At 42.8% G+C, this 14,199-nt stretch overlaps 1 protein-coding gene across 7 annotated transcripts in view; it reads left to right on the forward strand.

Moving 5' to 3' along the window:
* LOC311595428 (nuclear autoantigen Sp-100-like) overlaps positions 1–14,199 on the forward strand; it is a 69,604-nt gene that overhangs the window by 35,967 nt on the left and 19,438 nt on the right. For 5 of the 7 annotated variants that reach the window (XM_084778088.1, XM_084778091.1, XM_084778092.1 and 2 more), the window contains 3 exons: positions 5,270–5,329; positions 10,744–10,818; positions 13,292–13,342. In XM_084778088.1, the coding sequence (XP_084634214.1) occupies positions 5,270–5,329; positions 10,744–10,818; positions 13,292–13,342 (186 nt within the window). The remainder of the gene's footprint in view (positions 1–5,269; positions 5,330–10,743; positions 10,819–13,291; positions 13,343–14,199) is intronic. The other 2 variants (XM_084778090.1, XM_084778094.1) reach the window with 1 other exon arrangement.

The following is a 14,199-nucleotide window of genomic DNA, read 5'->3' on the forward strand; positions in this document are numbered from 1 at the left end:
CTGTCAAATTTAGTGTAGTTTTTAATAGATGTCCTTCACACCTAATTATCTCAGTGTACTTTTGGCAAGATCATAACAACCTTGAGATTTTTGGCGGGCTAACTCTTGCTATTTACATTTCAAATAGAGGAAAGTAGTGTACAGATGTGTAAGCGTTAATAATAATAATAATAAAAGAATACTGAGATATGTCAAGCCATGTGTTTCACAGTCACTGGCCATTGTGTGTAACAGCAAGAAGAAAACTGTGTTCCCATGTTCCAAAGAGGTGGTCAGGAATCCAGAATATTCAGTTAAATGTATCAGAACCTTACAGATCCAAAAAGGCATCTTTAATAATAACTAAAAAAATAAGGGATAAAGAGATGGCTCCTTGGATTAAAGTGCTTGTACTGTTCAAGTGTGAGAACTAGTGTTCGGATTATTATCACCAACATAAAATCCAGGAAGACACAGCCCACCTTCCACGAAAGGCAGAGATGGGATCCCTTGGACAAGATGGCTAGCTAGACTAGCCAAATCAGGCAAGCTCCTGGTTTCATTGAGAGACTCTGCCTCAGTAACTAGAGTGGAGAATGGTAGAAGATACCAATGTCAATTTCTGGCTACCTTATGCTTGTACACATATACGTAAAACACACACACACACACACACACACACACACACACAGAGGCTAGGAACAAAGCTTAGTTAATAAGGTGCCTGTAAGGACCTGCATTTGGTCTCCCAAATCTTGTTTGTTTAAAAAAAAAAAAAAAAAATATATATATATATATATATATATATATATATATATAGAGAGAGAGAGAGAGAGAGAGAGAGAGAGAGAGAGAGGGGGGGGGGGGGAAATGTCATATACTTGTAATCCCACCTCAGAGGAGGTGGAGACAGGAGGATCCCTGGGGCTCACTGACCAAGCAGGTTTGCCTACATGGTAAGTCCAAAGCAAGTGAAAGGTTCCCTTCAAAATGAAACAAAAGAAAAACAAGGTGGAGTGTGACTGCAGAATGGTGCCTACCCTGGACTTAACATGCAATCGCATATCCGCCTGCACACTTGTACCTGTATATATGCACCTGCACATCTGGACATACACTCACACAGATCCTAAGATATATGTCATATAAGATACTGTAACATACATAGTATGCACATCCATGTATGTAATATATATATATATATGACTGACCATCACAGTGACCTACAACTGAACCACCTGCCCCCCAATGAATACTACAACTGATACCCTCAGTTATCATCGTCTAAGATGAGTAACCACCTCAGTGGATACTACAACTGACCACCTCAATAGCCATAGTGGTCACTGTGGCAGTCATTGAGGTGGTCAGTTTTGCTGTTGACCATGATGGTCAGCCATAGTGGTTTGTTTCCCACCTAACCTGGCTATAACATAAATAAGACTTTCTGTTTTTTTAAAGATTAATTTATTTATTGTGTATACAATGCTCTGCCTTGCATTAGGCCTGCAGGCCAGATGAGGGCACCAGATCTCATTATAGATGGCTGTGAGCCACCATGTAGTTGCTAAGAATTGAACTCAGAACATCTGGAAGAGCAGACAGTGCCTTTAACCACTGAGCCATCTTTCCAGCCCTACTGTTATTTTGACAAGCTTCATAGCACATTAACTGACCCATTACTCTATTTTTAACCCTCTAAACTAATCTGGCTTCCTTCCAGAGTAAATCCCCAAGATTCTTGCATTTTGTGGCTTTCCCTGATCCAGCTCCTGCCCTGATGTCTCCTAGATCTCTCCCATGCCTGAGTCCCTTACCTCCTTTTCTAACTCCTCCCCTGGCTGTCAGGAAGTCCAGCCCTATTCTCTCTCCTGCTCAGTGATTGGCTGTAAGCTGCTTTTTTTGGGCATATCAAGGGACAATTGGGGAACCATGTTTACACAACACTGAGACAGGAGATTCTCAGAACAAAGATTGCAACCAGATATAGGCGGGGGTACAGAAATAACCTTACGCCTACATTAGTGGTCATCAAAGTGGCCAGTTATGGTGATCACTGTGATGGTTAGCCATAGTCATAACAATGATGCTCATTGAGGTGGTCAGTTTTATTGGTCACTGTGGTGATCAGTTGTGGTGTTCACTGTGGTAGTCAGTCATAGTGGTCAATCTGTTGGTCATTATGTGGTTGGTGGTCATTGGTGTGGTCAGTGTAGTGGCTGCTGTGATAGCCAGCCATAGTGGTCACTGTGGTGGTCAGTTTTAGTGGTCACCATGAGAGTCAGAGATAGTGATGTCTGTGCTGCACTGGTCACTTGGAGTATTCACTGTGATAGTCAGTCATACTGGTTATGTCATAGGCATTAAGGTGGTCAGCCACAGTTCTTACTAAGATGACCAGCCATGGTAATCCATAGTTTTCCTATAAGCCATGGTGGTCACTGTGGTAGACAGCTGTAGGCATCACCGTGGTGGTCAGTTGTAGTGGTCACTGTAATGATCAGCCAGCTCAGTCACTGTGGTGGTCACCAAGGTAGTCAGTTGTAGTGTTCACTATGAGGCTCAGCCATAGCTGTCATTCTGTGAGTGAGTGAGTGAGTGAGTGAGCGAGCGAGCGAATGAATGAAGGAATTTATGAATGAATATTAAAAAAGACCATAAAAAAGAAGAAAGAGAGGCAATAATTTTGTGTGTTAAATATCTAGGAATGGTTTTAATGGAGAAATAAAGGGAAAGAGCAAATCGGATCATCACTGACAAAAAGCAGCACAGGAGAGGGGAGACAGGAGAGAGTCAGGCTGGTACATGTGCAGAGGCGGAGAGCAGCAGGCAGGAAGTATAGCAGAATGGGGTATGGCCTGAAAGAAAAGACTGGACTTCTTTTGGGCATGGGTATAGTCACTGAGAAGCTGTACTTTTATTCTCAGCTCAGTCAAGTGCCAAGCATTCTGCGGGACCATGTTTAGGGCGGCCTTGGTCCCACCTCCAATCCTCAATCCATCATTCTCATCACTTCTGATGAATCCAACCTCTTACATGAGTACAGGAAGAGAGTCAGAAGGGATGCAGCTTATTCGGGTATGATGAAGTGAACAACAGAACCTATGGCCTCTGTTTTCCTGTGATGGGGGGGGGGGAATGTCTTTTTCTCGCTTCTCCTTCTAAACATGTATACACAAAAACACACACACTAATACCTGCACAGACTCTGTCTTTAACAAATTTGAGGGAGCCAAAAAAGACTTAGCTGGGCTCCTTGAGGGAGGCAGGGACTTCTCGGTAGGTGATCTAAGCAGAATGAATAGGAAAGACCTCTTAGTTATCCTGGAAACATGGAGATAAAGTCTGAGACTGACAGGCGTACCACACAGAATTATCACAGGGGACAGGCAAAGGTGGCGGAGATGATTGTGTGTCCAGCGTCAGGGGGGCTGGCATTTGCTTACCATGAGGGCCATGATCTGTGAGGTAAAACAATATATGGGATGGAAATGGGGACAAAGATAAAGATTAACATAAAAAGGCAGGCCCCAAATCAAGATAAGAAACCCCCCCAAAGGGAAAAAAAACCCAGGTAGAATAAAATAAAACACAGAAAAGAAGATTATGCTGGATAGTTTTCTGTCAACTTGACACAGCTAGGGTCATCTGACAGGAAGGAGCCTCAACTGAGAAAATGCCTCCATAAAATGGGGCTGTGTGTAAGCCTGTACGGCATTTTCTTATTAGTGATTGATGGGGGAAGGCCCGACCATTGTAGCTCGTGCCACCCCTGGGCTGGTGGTCCTGGGTTCTATAGGAAACTATGGGGAGCTGAGCAAGCTGCGGGGAGCAAGCCAGCAAGCAGCACCCGCTATGACCTCTACGTCAGCTGCTGCCTCCAGGTTCCTGCCCTGCTTGAGTTCCTGTCCTGACTTCCTTCCTTCCATGATGAACAGGGTTGTGGAAATGTAAGCCAAATAAACCCTTTCCCCGCCAACCTGCTTTTGGTCATGGCGTTTCACTGCAGCAATAGAAACTATAACCAAGACAGAGATGAAAGTAGGAACAAGATCACTTCATTGAGAAAAGACCCTGAGGCATGAGCATAGAAAAGTAGGCCGAATATGACGTGTACAGGAGACAATAAAGGAACATCCTGAGAGATATGAGCCGTGTAGACTAGAGAACAGATTAAAAGGTGAGAAAATGTGCTGGGGAGGTGGTGTAAACAGGAAAGAGGAGAAAAAAGAGGGCGGTATTCACCCCCCCCCCCACCCCCCAGCTTCAGTCACCAGCCACAATCTAGCTGTCCTTAAACTCAGTGCCAGAGGCCTTTGTCCAAGGTACTGATGTTTTTTAGCCTTTTTCACTTGCATGTCTCTCCCGAACTTCCAACTACAAATGCAGCATTTCCAAAATCAAGTATATCATCTGGGCCAGCATTGTTTATAGATAGCGTAATTAACAGCATCTGTAAATTGGGGGATTATCACACTCGTTTAGGAGTGGCAGATACCCAGTGAGGAACAACAACAGAAAAACAAATCTCAGAGGTAGAGCCATCTTTTGACAAAGACAGGTAGAGAGTGTCACTAACATTGGAGGTGAGGTCTCTGGAGGGGTCAAAATGAAAATCCGTTACAAATCATAATTTAGAAGCACAACGAGAAACGACACGTGTTTGTGTGCCTCGTGTTTCCCAAAGGGAACGCCAAGAGGACAGGGAGCAAGAATGGGAAGCTGACAAGCATCTAACAGGGTGGCTGACTCTGCCCCAGCATCTTGGAATAAAGGTGACATAGAAATAACAGGCACTAGGGCATGTGACCATAGTCAGGGAGAACATCAGACTGACTCACCAACAGAAAGTGAGGCAACGGATGTTATAAACCTGAAGCCAATCCCCACTCCCTGCTGAACTTGGTTGTGAGCACTTCATATCAAGGACCAGGTCCAGTGAGTTCACATCCCAAGACCAATTAAAAGCTGAAAATGATGGCGTACAACTGCAAGCCTAGTGATGGCCCCCAAGTTCCTGTGGGGCCGCTCACCAGCTAGTTGATGTAATTGCAAGTTCCAAGTTCAACTGGGAGACCTTGTGGCATAAAATAATGTGGGGAGCAAGGGAGGAAGACACCTGATACAGACCTCCTGTCTCTACACACACACATACACACATGCACACACACATATACACATACATACACACATACACACACAGGCTTTCCTAGCAATAATGCAAATTGCCATAATACTTGTGATTTTTATTTTTACCTTCAGTTTTCTGACCACTATCTTTGCTTTGTAGATACCAGAAATGTTAAGAAAAATCCTACGTTGGGAAAAGGCAGTGGAAAAGGACAAATAAGTAAGGACAAATGAAATTTACTTATCTTCATGTTACAATTGAACTCATTTTTATGTTAAATGTTATTATTATCACCTACTATATATTTAATAAGGAAAAATGAATGCCTCTTAAGATGAAATTTTAATTTTTTAAAAATGTCATATCATTTTTATTTAGCTTTTAAATGTTTCTTGCAGACTGGTGTATATCTTTCAAGAATATTTCAATGTATGTATTAATGTAGCATGGCATGACATTATTTGCATACATTAGATAATTCTATATATGCTTTCCTTTTCTTGCATCATAAAGTAGAAGATCCTAACTAATCATTAAACACATTTAACATTTTTACATGCTATTGTTTTAATATAATAATGCTAATTGAATACTTTTTAATGTGCGCTGATTTTACATATTAACAGGTTCCTTCATGAACTTTTCATTTCTGGGTTAAAATACTGTGGTCATATTTCCCCTTAGCTGAACTGACTACATGCTGTTTGAGGACCCTATTAATATCCATTGCTCTCACTTTAGTGTAGCAGAAATTTCTCACTCACTGGTGGTCCTGTGTTTTTTCTCTCTTCCTGGATCTCTCTGCTGCTGTACGGCATCTCTTGCTCACATTGCTGAACAATAATGAAGGTCTCCCCACTGTCATGAATTAACTCCTAAGCACATCATTACTAGCACTTTTGCCCCACTTCTTGGTTTTCTGGTGAGGTTGTTGATAGAATTATTTGGCCTAACAGGTGTGAAGCCTCTTGTTACTTTGTTGTCATTTTCCCCACATTGATTCCTAGGTTTCATTTTGTAGCTGTAGCCATTTCTACCTGAAGATTAAAAATAAAACAATTGTTCTACATTTGATTTTAGAAGGCTGGCAAGAAACCTGACCATTTTTAATGTCTATATATCTACTCCCCATGGGATTTGCCTCTTTGTATGGATATGAAACAAGAATCTGAAAACCAGCTGGGTGGTGGTAGCACACACCATTAATCCCAGCACTTGGGAGCCAGAGGCAGCTGGATCCCTGAGTTGGAGACCAGCCTGGTCTAGAGTGAGTTTCAGGACAGCCAGGGCTACACAGAGAAACCCTAAGCTATTGTACAGTACTGGAGATGGCACTTGAATCTCAGTTCTTTACTGTTAATGTCTTGGTCTCCCCACTCCTTCTGCCTTTGGCATCTGAAGGGGCTACAGAAATGAGCAGAGACCTCAGAGCTAGAACCATCCTGATGACTTGCTGGGGCTGGGTTTTAGGATTAATTCAATAATATTCCTCCCTTCCCACTTAGTCCATTGGAATCTCTCATAAGAATTGCATTCATCTTGCAGATTAATTTGAGAAGAATAGAGGCTTACCCATTTACTAATGTTTTGCTTGGTGTTCTTCCATAAAGAAATTTCTTTATATAATTTCTACACATTTGTAAATTGGATGTTGAGTAACTGGGTTTGCATGGATTTTTTTTCAATGATGACTGAAATGAATTCATGTGGGACAAAACTCTCAACATCTTTATTTGCATTGGAGATTTGAAGCCCATTTATTACCTGCCTGCATGAGAGGAAATCACACTGTCACTTATTCAGCACAGAATCTTACAAGTGTTTATGTGTGTTAGGGACCTAAATGCAACACTGTATCATGGCCCAAAACCATCAAGTAAGATGATCTTCCCGAAAAAAGGGCCTCTTTGGAAATTAGCTTCATAAGCAGTTGCATTAATTTCTAATTGCAAGACCCTTTCAAACAACCCTCTCAATGACAAATTTATAGTGATGGACAGAGCAAATCCATAAGGTGATGAGTAGGTGTGTCCCCACGTTTCACTAAAGCAAGAATTAACGTCCACACAGAATCTCTCATTTTAACATTTCATCAGATCAGACCTCTACAGAACATTTACAGAGTGCAGTGCTCACTCCTTGGGGACTTGCCCTTCATCTCCTTTTCTTTCTCTTTTCTTTTCTTTCTTTCTTTCTTGTTTTTGTTTTTGTTTTTGTTTTGAGATATGGTTTCTTTGTGTAAGAATCCTGGCTGTCCTGGAACTCAGTCTGTAGGTGAGGCTGACCTTGAACTCAGAAATCTACCTTCCTCTGCCTCCCCAGTTCTGGGATTAAAGGCATGTGCCACCACCACTGGCTTTTTAAAAAAAAATTGTTTTCAGGTTTATTTATGTTGGTGAGTATTTTCCTGTGTGTATGCATGTGCACCGCATGCATGCCTGGTGCTACGGACATCAGAAGAGGGCATTGGATTCCTCCCAACTGGAATTACTGATGGCCGTGAACCACCCACCATGTGAGTGCTGGAAATTGGCAGGAACAGAACCCAGGTCCCTCTGCAGGAGCAGCGAGTGCCCTTAGCCACTAAGCCGTCTCTCCAACCCCTCATCTCTTTCTGCAATTGCTTGTATTGTACAAAGAAGACTTAAACATTTTATCTAACATTACAAGAAAAGCTCAATTTCATTGGTGGAAATAGAAAAAGGTCTGCAAAGGATTTCATCTAAAAATAGTGAGATAGGGGGTAAATAGATAGACAGATAAATGATAAATATATAGATTTATTTTTCTATAACAACTTCTGATCCATGTTGTTTAATTCACCTTTTAATTTTTACATCTCAAGCTAACTACAAAACATGAACATTTCTCTCAATATCTAAGTAAGAACTCTCACGTTGTTTCTTTGTTCCCCTTCAGACAGGCCCCCTTGTGTAGCCCAGGTTGGCCTCGATCTTGTGATTCCCCCTTTTACTTGTATCTTGAGCTACCCTATCACACTTTTGAGGAGTAGATTTTGTCCTTGTGTAATCTGTCTGTATTTCCCTTTCTGGGTTTGATTTTCAAACTTCTTTAAGAGACCATAGCTTCACCTGAAACTTCCAGGACGTTTTCACACAATAAAGACAATGAAGTCCATAAGGATAATGACTGGTAAATAGGTATAGAAAATAGGTCACCGGTTCCTACAGGGAAAACAAAAACAAAAGTATTTTAATGATGGTAAGAATTACACTAATCAGCCGGGCTTGGTGGCGCATACCTTTATTCCCAGCATAGGCAGGCAGATCACTGGGAGTTCAAGGCCAGCCTGGTCTACAAAGTGAGTCCAGGACAGCCAAGGCTACACAGAAAAACCCTGTCTCAGAAAAAAAAATAAATAATGATATTCATTATATAAGCAGAATTGATATTTATTAAACATATTTGGTGTGTTCTCTAAAAGCAGCTATCAAACTAGAGTGATGGTGCACACTCACTCCCTCTAAGAAGGCTGAGGCAGGAGGATGTGCCTTATTAAAATCGTTGAGATCAGTAAGTTCAAGCAGAAATAGCATTCATTCCTTCATCCTTACCAAACCTAGTGCTCTCAAAGCTCTGGTCCTGTGCAGATGAAGCCATGGGTAAGTCCCATGACTATGCTTGGCCTTCATAGCAGCGCCAGACTGTCATTTGATGTGAACAAGCTCAAGAAGCTAAGATCTTAAACTGTAAACTACAAAAATCCAGGCAGTGGTGGCACAAGCCTTTAATCCCAGCACTCAGGATGCAGAGACAAGCAGATCTCTATGAGTTCAAGGCCAGCCTAATCTACAAAATGAGTTTCAGGACGGCCAAGGCTACACAGTGAAACGCTGTCTTGAAAAAAAATCAAAGGAAGAAGATGATGGAGAAGAAGGAAGAGGAGGGAAGGAAGGAAAGAAAGAAAGGAAAGGAAAAAAGAAAGACAGGGAAAAGAAAAGAAAAACAAACAAACAACCCCCCCCCCCGGAAAACTACATGCACAGTGGAGATTTGGGGTGGGGCCAGTGTGTTTTCTCTCAGGATGCCTGGAAAGAACTCCCCTACTCAGAGATGTAACTTTCTTCTATTCATCCTGCCTCCAGAAGTTTCTACCACTCTTAGCAATGCCATCAACTAAGCTTCTGGCACACACGCCTTTGGGGACATTTAAAACCCAAACCATAACAGGCTCTGCTTGATACCCAGCACACAGCAAGCACTTAGGTGTTATTTCTCATTATTATTTTCACACTGTCCCCTGGGATACAAACAAAACTGCCTGAAGTTATTTTCTGTATTAATGTGAGAGTAAATTAATTGAATCTGTGTCAGAGGAGAGAAAATGGCATCCAGGGTAAACCCAGGTGTCTTAGTTTTGGGTCACTATTGCTGTGATGAAACACTATGACCAAAGGAGTCTGTTCCACTCACAGTTAGTTCCAAGTAACAGTTATCATCAAAAGCAGTGAGGGCAGGAACTCAAGCAGGGCAGGAGCCTGGAGGCAGCAACTGATGCAGAGGCCATAAAGAGTGCTGCTTACTATCTTACTCCTCATGGCTTACTCAGCCTGCTTTCTTATAGAACCCAGGACCACCAGCCCAGGGGATGGCACCACCCACAATAGGCTGAGCCCTCCCCCATCAATCACTAATTAAGAAAATGCCGCTAGGGTGGGGCGGGGGTGCTGGCACATGCCTTTAATCCCAGCACTTGGGAGGCAGAGGCAGGCGGATCCCTGTGAGTTCAAGGCCAGCCTGGTCTACAAAGTGAGTCCAAGATAGACCAGGCTACACAGAGAAACCCTGTCTCAAAAAACCAAAAACAAAAGAAGAAGAAGAAAGAAAAGAAAATGCCAAAGAGGGGAGACTCTGGAGAGATGGCTCAGAGGTTAAGAGCACTCGCTGCTCTTCCAAAGTCCTGAGTTCAACTCCCAGCTACCACATGGTGGCTCACAACCATCTATAATGAGATCTGGTGCCCTCTTCTGGCTTGCGGCCAGAATATTGCATACAAAATAAATAAATAAATCTTAGAAAGAAAGAAAGAAAGAAAGAAAGAAAGAAAGAAAGAAAGAAAGAAAAAGAAAGTGTCATACATCCAGGTGGTGGTGATGCATGCTTTTAATGGCAGAGGCAGGAGACTCTGTGAGTTCAAGGCCAACCTGGTCTACAGAGCAAATTTCAGGATAGCCAAGGCTACACAGAGAAACCCTGTCTCAAAAACCAGAGAGAGAGAGACAGACAGATAGACACACACATGTGCGCGCGCGTGCACACATGCACAGAGAGAGAGAGAGAGGGAGGGAGGGAGGGAGGGAGGAATGAAACATCCATAGGCTTGTCTATAGCAGCTTCTTCTGGGGGCATTTTTTCAGTTGTAGCTCCCTCTCTGATGACTCTAGCTTGTGTCAAGTTGATGTAATGCTGCAATACCAGGTTAAATATCGAAGACTGGCAATTACAAAGACAGATATAGATACAGATATAGATAGATAGATAGAGATAAAGATATTTACTATGTGTTAGACTTTTTACACGTTAAGTAAAATGGGGAATCTGAAACGCATTATTATGTACACTGTAATCTTTTTAAAAGCGTATGGTTTTGTTTTTGTTTTCTATTTCTTCAGGAAAAAGGAGAACCAGATGTCAAAACCGTGTAATTCAAAATGTCAAAATCCCAAGGACAGAAAGCCAAAGAAAAGGTTAAGGACAAAACATGAGACATCCTCAATACTAAATTTTCTTTCTCTATATTACGTATTTCTCATAACAAACCCATTTCTCTGACTGCTTGATGAAGGCATGGTAACCACTGAGAAATAATCACAATTTCCATTTCCAAAGTTTGCTAGGGAAAGGGGCAAAAGATGACAGCCCCACAAACAAGTGACATGCTGATGTGTCTATAGCCAGTCAAGGGCCCTTATGGCCTCTGCTGAACTTCCAACAGGCAGATACAGCTGTAAAACAAAACAGAACAAATACCCCTGAGTGACATGTGACACAACTGCCCCTCCTCTGAACCAAACCTATGTGGTCACTGTCCAGACTTGAACCTGTCACTTCCTCTCTTGTGTCTGAGTGGGACTCATCTGTTAAGTGAAATAACATGTTAGATTGGCTGTCACCAAGGTCAACCCAGCTCTTTGGGCGAATTCACAGACTATGACTTTGCCTGCAACTAGGTAAGCACCATGGATAGCTGCCTCTCCTGCCTGTGGAGCGGCTTCTTCCATGGCTCCTAGGAGTTAAGGGCGTGGAGGGGGAGGGAGGGCAGCTTGTCCTGTAGTAGTCTGTTTTGAAACCTGTATGGCTGTCTGAGTCAGCCCCTCAGTCCCTCACTTCTGCCCCACTGCATGTGTTCTTCACATTGCCAGCTATGTTGGCAGTCTGCAGGTGGTTATACAGTTTAGCTAAGCTTATCTTTCAGCCAGAGAAAACTGCTCTGAACAAGAGCACAGAGGTGTCTGTTCCCATTAAGATGACAGTCTCTCTCCCCTCAGCTGGTCTCTGGCCCAAACCTGAAAAATTATTGAACCAATAGTCTAAAATAATGTTCTCTCTCTCTCTCTCCCTCTCTCTCTCTTCCTCCCTCCCTCCCTCCCTCCCTCCCTCCCTCCCTCTCTCTCTCTCTCTCTTCCTCCCTCCCTCTCTCCCTCCCCCCTCTCTCTCTCCCTCCCTCCCTCTCTCCCTCCCTCTCTCCCTCCCTCCCCCTCTCTCTCTCCCTCTCTCTCTCTTCCTCCCTCCCTCCCTCCCTGCCTCCCTCCCTCTTCTTCTCTTCCTTGATCTCCCTTCCCCCTTGCTTCATGCAACCTTCTATCTCATTACTGTGCTGTGCGTATATGTGCATGTATATATGTATGTGTGTATGGCTGTAACTTACCCACTTATTATAGCAGAAGCATTGTCCATGCCTGACAGTGACTAACTTGCTTTGAAACGGAGACATCAAATGGTCCTTCTAGAAGATCAACAGCCTAGTGCTGTCACCTTGCGCAGTGTATCTCCCGAGTGCACCCGTCAGGTCCCCATCCACATCTGGCTACAAGAGCTATGTTTCTTCACAAACTCCCTTGCGGACTCTCAGACACCACTGATCCCCTCCTTTTCTGAGGTATCCAGGGCCACAGGCCCGTCTCCTGTGTTGGTCCTGTCAAATCTTTGGCTCGATTTGAAGGCAATGTCTGACAAGTACGTCTAGAGGAACGTGACCTCTCTCCTGGGCTACACACTGAGCCCAAGCCAGCAGGGCTCGAGAGTGAGACTCTATCAACAAATAAATAAACAGCAACCACAAAAAGGGGAAAGAAAAGAAACGTAACCTGGCCTCTACCATGTTCTGTGCAGCATGCTTAGACAAGAGCCCTAATCCGAGATCTGGGACCCCTGTTTCTTTCTTTCTATTTATTTATTTATTTATTTTGGTTTTCAGAGACAGGGTTTTTCTGTGTAGCCCTGGCTGTCCTGGAACTCACTATGTAGATGAGGCTGGTCTCAAATTCACAGAGATTCACCTGCCTCTATCTCTCAAGTAGCCTTATGGCAGCTGTGGCCACAGACTGAGAAGGAGCGAACAACTATCTATATTCCCCAACTTTAACATTCAAACAGTTTGACCATTACAATCCTAATCATGATTACAAAGTGACTTGCTCTTTTGTATGTGAGTCTCATCTTGTCAACACATAAACCCTGCTAATTCTGTCTTCCCTACACCCACCCACCCACCCCTTTTTTTCTTCTTGAAACAGGGTTTCTCTGTGAAATAGCTCTGGCTGTCCAGGAGCTCTATTTATTTATTTATTCCATCCCCTCGTTATGTTTATCATTAAACCTAGATTGGAACTCAGCAAACTACAGCCCAAAGGGAAAACCTAGCTTGCCGGCTATTTATAAATAAAGTTTTATTAGAACCCACCCTTTTATTTGCATGTAGCCTGTGGATGCTTTCAATATGGCTGAAGAGCTGAGGAATCAGAGGAAATTATGAGCCACTTGGATATTTACTGTCGAGGCCTTAATAGGAAATGTTTCTGACTTATATTCTGGCTTTTTATTTTATTTTTCACAAAGTACTAAACAGACTTCTGGAAAGTTAGTTTTAAATGGTGTTTTTGTAAAATGCAGCTTGCAATGTGATGTTATAAGTAAGAGACATGTATGTTGTTTTCTCAGCTTTCACAAGAAAACATGTCAAGTCTTCTTCACGAAAAGGCAAAAAAACAGGTAAAAATGTCATTAATGAAATTTTTTAAAATTTACTTATTTTTGTTGTTTTTTTGAGACAGGGTTTCTCTGTGTAGCCTTGGCTGTCCTGGACTCACTTTGTAGACCAGGCTGGCCTTGAACTCACAGAGATCCGCCTGTCTCTGCCTCCCTAGTGCTGGGATTACAGGCGTGCGCCACCACGCCCGGCTTCATTAATGAAATTTTAATGGAATAAGAATATTTTAAAATGTTTTGAGGCAGGGTCTCACTATACAACCCTGGCTGGTCTGGAACACATCGTGTAGAGCAATCTTCTCTGGAACTCATAGCAATCCCCTTTCCTCTGCCGTCTGAATGTTGGGTTTAAAAGCATATTCCACCATGCCTGGCCTAATATATATATTTTTTTTAACTTTTAATGTCTTATACTGGATTGCATAGGCCATGTCTATGCAAGTAAATAAATGTACTTTGAGTTTATCCCACCAGGACCCACCAGGATCCTACACTCCCCATTCCTGTTAGTCTCCTTTGTCTCTTAGATGATTTTTGCCCCCATTTTGATGTCATCTGTACATATAATTTTGTAAAGCAGGCACATGGTGGCACGCACCTTTAGTCGCAACACTTGAGAGGCAGAGGCAGATGGATCTCTGAGCTTGAATCCAGCCTGGTTTACAGAGCAAGTTCCAGAAAGATGAAGACACAGGTGATGATGATGATGATGATGATGATGATGATGATGATGATGATGATGATTTTTGTGTCTCTGTATGAGTCCTGCCTGCCTCTGCCTCCCAAGTTCTGGGATGAAGGTGTGCTCCACCACACCCAGCTCTGTATAGATTCTTAAGATCCACAAATGAAAGTAAACA

This window comes from Acomys minous, assembly GCF_964271855.1.
Source record: "Acomys minous genome assembly, chromosome: 4".
Taxonomy (NCBI): Eukaryota; Metazoa; Chordata; class Mammalia; order Rodentia; family Muridae; genus Acomys; species Acomys minous.